Source organism: Glycine max, chromosome 4 (assembly GCF_000004515.6).
Source record: "Glycine max cultivar Williams 82 chromosome 4, Glycine_max_v4.0, whole genome shotgun sequence".
NCBI classification, from domain to species: Eukaryota; Viridiplantae; Streptophyta; class Magnoliopsida; order Fabales; family Fabaceae; genus Glycine; species Glycine max.
Window position 1 is genome coordinate 8,608,256 of NC_016091.4, and position 7,066 is coordinate 8,615,321.

The 7,066-nt window shown below is 33.7% G+C and overlaps 1 protein-coding gene across 1 annotated transcript; it reads left to right on the top strand.

The window, feature by feature from the left end:
- Positions 1-413: 413 nt before the first annotated feature.
- On the top strand, positions 414-5,587 carry LOC100809517 (GATA transcription factor 25). The gene is made up of 7 exons (XM_003523746.5): positions 414-986; positions 1,097-1,180; positions 1,477-1,610; positions 4,024-4,131; positions 4,286-4,394; positions 5,047-5,106; positions 5,202-5,587. Exons 1-7 carry the CDS (start codon positions 657-659, stop codon positions 5,304-5,306), a joined length of 930 nt encoding a protein of 309 aa, XP_003523794.1. The 5' UTR covers positions 414-656; the 3' UTR covers positions 5,307-5,587.
- Positions 5,588-7,066: the final 1,479 nt, after the last annotated feature.

Below are 7,066 nucleotides of genomic sequence, written 5' to 3' on the forward strand. Positions count from 1 at the left end.
AACTTTTTTTATTGAGACTATCAAAATTAAACCATGATTATTTATTCCACTTTTTTATTGTTGGGTTTTTGGCGAAATTATGTTTTTATTTATTTATCTTTTGTAAAGTTTAAGATCATATTAATTACTATCTTATCAATTATAATTCTTATTTGTATTTTTATTTTTGATTAATTTATACATGTATTTGTTATGGAGTGGAAAAAGGAAAGGAAAGGAATAGGAAATTTTATAGGTATTTTATTAGAATTAAGAAAATTGATTGTAGTTTTTGGTTTCCATTAAACAACCTAAAGATAAATAAAAAGAAATTGGAGATAATAATTTTCTTCATGAATGTAATTCAACTTTTTTTTTCTTATATTTTATTCCTTAAGGGAATAGTATTAAAGAGCGGCAGCCTGGTAAATATTGGCAGCATTGGGGACACTTTAGAAGTATGCTCTCTCTCTTGAGTCTCTTCACTCCGACATTGCTCGCCTTCACACCCCCACAAACACAACACGTTCTGAGACGTATTTATAGTTATCCCCATTGTCGTTATTTTCTTTCTTACTCCCTCTCAATTAAACGGTGTTAGGGTTAGAAGTAGGATTAGGGTTAGGGTTCCTCTTTACCCGCGTAATTCTACCTTCCTTCCAACAATAACAACAATAATGTTCGGCTCCATCAACCAGATCGTCTCCGCCGAAGACACCGACGGCCCCGTCTCCGACCACCACATCCATTACAGTTCCCACACCATCGAAGACGACGGCGCCGCCTCCGATCACCACATCCATTACAGTTCCCACACCATCGAAGAAGACGGCGCCGCCTCCGACCACCACATCCATTACAGTTCCCACACCATCGAAGACGATGGTGCCGCTGTCGAAGACGTTTCCGCCGTTCCGGGCCCTGAAATCTCTATCGACAATTCTAGCCAGCTCACGCTCTCGTTTCGCGGCCAAGTCTATGTCTTCGATGCTGTTACACCTGATAAGGCACTTTTTTTTCTTCTGTTTTCACTTTTTCCCTTTTTTAATCACTGTCTCTTTTGAGACTGAACTAATTTATGCTTCTTCTTTTTGTCACTATTACGACGCCGTTTCAGGTTCAAGCAGTGTTGTTGCTGCTGGGAGGAAATGAACTAACTTCGGGTTCGCAATGTGCGGAGCTATCATCTCGAAATCAGACTGTATGTTTGGATGCTTAGAGAATTTTAGGTTTAAACATCTCCGAAAATAAGAAGGAAAAATTAATTGAACTTATTCGGAAGTTAAAATTAACGTATCACCCTAATATTTAGAGAAGTTATATGAGAAAGCTTCTGTAGAACTTAAAATATATCAGTTGATTTTAACTTATGAGAGAAGCTCAATTCATTTTACTTTCTTATATTTTTTATTCTCCTGTAAGTGCTTGGAGAAGTTTATTCAAACGGATCTTTGTGAAGGTATTTTCTAATTATTTGTTTGTTGGTGATGGATGCAGGGTGAGGAGGAATATCCTGCAAAATGTAGTCTACCACATCGAGCAGCGTCATTGAATAGGTTCCGTCAGAAGAGGAAAGAGCGGTGCTTTGATAAGAAAGTTAGATATAGTGTACGTCAAGAAGTTGCACTCAGGTCTGAATCTGATAGTAAGCTTTCTATTTGCAGTTGGAATGTTGAACTTTTTTTAATATTAAGTTACTTTGCATTTCTTTGTTTCTCAAACCAATTCCGTCTTAAGTGTTTACTAGGTATATTATATTATTGATCAGTATGGTAAAGAGCCAAGAATAATACGTGCTTTGTAAAAAGCATCATCTCATCATGAATGTATAGATTTTGTAGTTTTACTGTGTGAAGAACTCAGATCACTCTACGATGTATATTTTGAAGGATTGGGTTGATGAGGAGTAATCTCTAAACTGCACTATACTACAGCCAGCACTTTTGTATTGTGGAAGTTGTAGGACTGGTTCCTGATTTATGTTTCATTTTGTTATGCTATGCAGCAATAATAATGGTAACTGATACCTAGCGAACTTTAAATCGACAAAGAAGATCGTTAAATATTTGATAGATTTAATGCTGTCCATTATTTTTCACTCTAATTTCATTTGTTTTTGTATAAATTTAAGCATGTTGTGGATTCCTGTAATTCATTTCTGTCAGAAACCTGGATTATTTATTTATTTATTTATTTTATTTAGGTCATATTGTTTGTGTTATTTTTAAAGAAAAAAGTGGTTTTTGAGTAAAAGAAATTTTAAAAATATAAAAATTAGGCAACCTTTATCTCAAAAAAGGTGTTTTAATTCTTTGGACATAACTTAGAAATAACAGCACCTCTAAAAACTGTTCTAAACAGAAAGCTATATCATAAAATAATTTTTCTTCAAAGTTGAAACAAGTGTATCGGTTCTGAGTTATATGCCAAATCAATTCCATTGTACTTTAAATGTGTGGTTTTTACATGAAGGTAGTTCAAAATCGGAGGATTGAAAGGGTTTTGTTTCAAGCTATGTTGCATGTGTACCGGTACAAGTATCCAATACCAATACGACATGCAAGTAAAATAATTTTTTTAAAAATTAAGATATGGGTGTGACAGGATCTATCAAATAAAATATATAATAATGTATACAATTCGTCTGCGTAACATTGTTGCCATACAAATCCCATGTGTTCTAATTCTTCCCTCCTCATGTAATAAGGAGAAACTTTACATTATATGAATAATTTTAGTTAGATATGATTTCAAGAGTGGAAATATGATTTTGAGAGTGGTAATTAGTGAGAACAGCAGTTGAATCTGTATCTTAGATTTTTTTTATACCAAAACCTTGCAGGTAGTGAACACATTTAAATAAAAAAATAGAGATGTCAGATATATGAATGCTGTTATATTGATAAGTATTGGTATTGGATAGTAAAACTGTACAGATACATCACTAATTTTGGAGTATCCATGCATAATAGGTTTCCAAAGTAGTTAATAGTGGCTGGTGTGACTGTAATTGCACTACCAGAGTGGAGCCTCTCCCAAATGCTGGTATCGGAGTGTTTTGCTGTTATGGTGCAGAGTGCCACAATAGCTCTTGGTAGCTGAAACACATGGCACTCCTTCCTCTGATTTGCACCACACTGTCTTCTGAACTTTTTCTTTCTGCTTTCTACCTTCCAAGTAGACAGCAACCGCAAGGGAAAAGATGTGTTATTTACATTACTGTTTTTTGTGTTTGGTAATTGACTACACTGTCCCTTTTTTAGGGGATAATAAGTGTATTTCCTTTTATTTAATTCTGCTTGGTAGACTTTCATTATTGTATTTTATGTTTCTTTTTATAACTTATTCACTAGGATAATTGATAAGTGCTTTAAATTTTGAGAATTGAAACTTTGTTCACTGTTTTTTTTTCCCGGTTTAAAGGATAAAATTATTTGCAGCTGCTATGTTTGCTGTAGCGGCCATTCTATAGTCAACAATTCCAATACAGCATTTTCGGGGGTAGTCACTTGACTCACTCCCAGCCATCTTCCTTCATTAACTACTTTATTTGTTTCTTACTTTGTTACTATTGTGTGACAAATTTTGACCTTTTAATACATTTAAGATGAAATTGACATTAGTGCTTTTATGTTTTTGCTTCCCCTTCCCATATGACAAATTGTGTACAACAAGATTTCAAATATAAGGCATGCTTCAACAGCATCCTCTGCCAGCAAGTTGGATATATATGCTCAAGTGAATGGCTAATTTTGGACATTGAGATTTTTGTTGCTATAGCCATGGGTATGCGTGTGTGTGTGTGTGTATTGGTATGTACATGGTTGCATTGTTTTAACAAATTGCTTTGTTTTTATCAGCAAGAACCTTTTTGGGCATTTGTTATTTCATATGTAATTAATGCTATCAAATGAAGAAGTTCATATCTTCCCACGGACTATTGCACATCATCTATGTTCCACATTTTATTCTTATTGCTCACCATTTTAGGTGTTTGATTTAATTTGCATCAATGTATATTTCTTATTTGATTTTTAAATGTAGGATGCATCGAAATAAGGGTCAATTTACTTCATCAAAGAATCAGGATGGAACTAATAGTTGGGGTTCAGATCAAGAGTCAGGGCAGGATGCTGTTCAATCAGAAACCTTGTAAGTTTCATCATGTTACCCTTGCAATCATGTGGCCAGAATCTTTCTTTCATCCTAATATTGTTCGGTGACTGATTGTGGGTTTCTGGTGGTGCAATTTGGGTTGAGGATATGCCTATTCATCTCTTTGTATTGCATGATTATGAATGTATAGGTGCTGCACACATTGTGGAATAAGTTCAAAATCCACTCCAATGATGCGTAAGGGGCCATCTGGTCCAAGGTCACTTTGCAATGCTTGTGGGCTTTTTTGGGCAAATAGGGTAAGTATTTCTCCATTTTTTTTTGCCAAGGGGGGAGGGGGGTTGGTAATCGGTTCATGTTTTTTATTTTCTATACTTGTAAGTTAATCTATCTAAAGCTATTGAAATTAAAAAAATACAAAATTTACTCTTCTAACTCGACGACGCTCACTTTTGGCTATCTTTTGCATCTCCTTCCTATTCTTTCCTCTATTTCTCAAGTGCCATAGGTTAAACCCTTGGTATTAGAGATTGGCTTGTCCACCTGCAGTGTGGACCAGCGGACCACTCTTTCTTGCCATATGGGATTGATGTAGGAGTTAGTCCCATATCAGCTGTGTGAGACCCAGAATTCATTTAAAGCCAAGACTCTGCCTTGTCTGCTTGTTATGACTTAGGAGTGGACTCTACATCAAGTCCTATTCTTCTACACTGATCTCTCTCCCAATTCTTTTGTTCTTTTGCGCTATAGTATTATACTATTTTCTTCTTAGAGACATCCGATATTAATTTAATTTCCTTTCCCTCCCATTTCAAAGCATGCCAAGGAAGGTGTGACTATATTCTTGTGAGCATTATATTAAAATTTGCCCAACTGTGTATCTGAAATTTGCTAAATTCAGTAATTCTGAATTTGATGTTCTTTAGTCCCTCTGACACTGCAATTCTGCAGGGCACTTTGAGGGATCTTTCTAAGAGAAACCTGGAACACTCTCTTACACCACCTGAGCAGGTATGTTTTCATTTATTAATTATTATCAGGTTATCTTTTACTCTGTATGGTAACAAAAGCATCCTTTTTTTTTTTCTTTTGCACCTGATGACTAGGTTGATGAGGGCAGTAATAATAATGCCTTGGACATTCGGAGTGGCATCCCTGCACAGCATAACAATCTTGTTAATGATAGCAAAGCTTTGGTATCTGATCGTTGAGTTTTCCACTCACAGGAAATGCAAGTCCTTGACTGTGACATTCGCAGGTTTATAGTAATTCCATTCAGTTTGACCTATAGAATGTACAGTATATAGCAAAGTTCTCGTCAATACAAGAGCTCTATTTCTATACTCTCTGATCAGATTAAAATGTTTATCTATGACTGTACAAACTGGAATTTGGAATGACTTGATCTCATACAAGAGATCTATTGCTTTACTCTCGTACAGTTGCATTAACTGTTTTATCTATGAATGTATAAACTGGAATTTGAAACGAACTTGATCCTCATACAGTGGTCGGTGGTTTTAGTTTAGTCTAGTGAAAAATGTGCGCAACAACATGCAATAGTTCTGGTGGAAAATTTTTCCACTTCCCTATTTTTATTTTATTTTATTTTAGAGGGGTATTGGCATGTGTATACGTTGGGATCGAGCCCTGCTTCTCCGTACAATTTTGAACTTTTTAACCAAAGCTTAGGCGAAGTGTTAGCGATGGAATTGATGTTTTCAAAACCAAATTTTAAGATTGAACAATAGACAGTTTTTTTTTAGATAGTTTGAATAGTTTTTTTTCTTTAGAAATATGATAAATCTTATGCATCATGGGAGAAAAAAGACGTAAATTTATCAATATTTAAACTAATTTTGTTTTAGAAAAATTGACAATAATTATGGGTTATAGTGATTATTTTTTACAATTTTTAATTTATAAATTTACAGTGATATTTGCAGCATGTGTCTGGATCTTACAAAATAATTTTGTTGATTTATTTTTTAGAAAATATCCATGAATATCCATAGATGTTTTTGATACTCCTAGATAATTTATAAACAAATTATCTAGGTTGGGCGGGGGACATATTTCTATCTATTGGGATGGGTAGAAGGTAGCTACTATATGTGTTCGAGTGTTGCTAGGTGCACTAGTTTTATTGCTTGTGCATCAAATATTTTTTGTTAATTTTAAAATTATCCTGTATCGAAGGTAAACGAATTCGTGGTTGATCCGTATGTTTAAATTAAACTTATGAATTACATGATCCGTATAAATATACAGATTATATAATTCGTAAGAATAATTTAAACATATGGATCAAGTTGATTCGTATGATTTGTATGGATGAATTTGATCTGTATGAGTCATACGAATCAACTTGAGCGAAAGGTATTTTCACCCATTCACTTAAAACGTTGAGTGCATCTAGCATCATCCTCAGTGTTCACTTTGCCTTGTTGCTATTACAATGTATATAAATGAATTCTTAATCATATAATTACATGTGAATAACTACGTTCCTTACAAAAAAGTAAAGATTATAGTGGTTAAAAATAATCTTGACCATTTAATTTAATCATATAGTCAAGATTACCCTTTTTCATGCTCTCATCTGATTAAGCTAGTATTTCAATGTAATAGTGAAGATTGTGTTACTTATTTTTATTTATTTAAAAAACATATATTTTATATAAAATATAAATTTTTAGGGCTTATTTTAAACTATTTTAAATAGAAATTTTTTATGCATAATATATTTACAATGTGGGAATTAAATGTAGTGTTTTTTTTTTTCAAACTAATATAATGATTTTGTAAAGGACACTTTGAACTTTCTCTGCTGGACTGTCCAAAGTCCAAACAAAAGATGCTATTTTGTACGGCTACTATATCGACAAATTGCCGGTAAAGTGATGCAGCTATTAATAAAATAAAGGATAAAATATTTTGTTATCCTGGTAATATAGAAATGTTCGCATTG

Coding starts and splice junctions, on each gene's coding strand:
- LOC100809517 (XM_003523746.5), top strand. CDS start 657: ATGTTCGGCTCCATCAACCAGATCGTCTCCGCCGAAGACACCGACGGC. Junction 987..1,096: donor ATGCTGTTACACCTGATAAG/GCACTTTTTTTT, acceptor ACGCCGTTTCAG/GTTCAAGCAGTGTTGTTGCT. Junction 4,395..5,046: donor GGCTTTTTTGGGCAAATAGG/GTAAGTATTTCT, acceptor GCAATTCTGCAG/GGCACTTTGAGGGATCTTTC.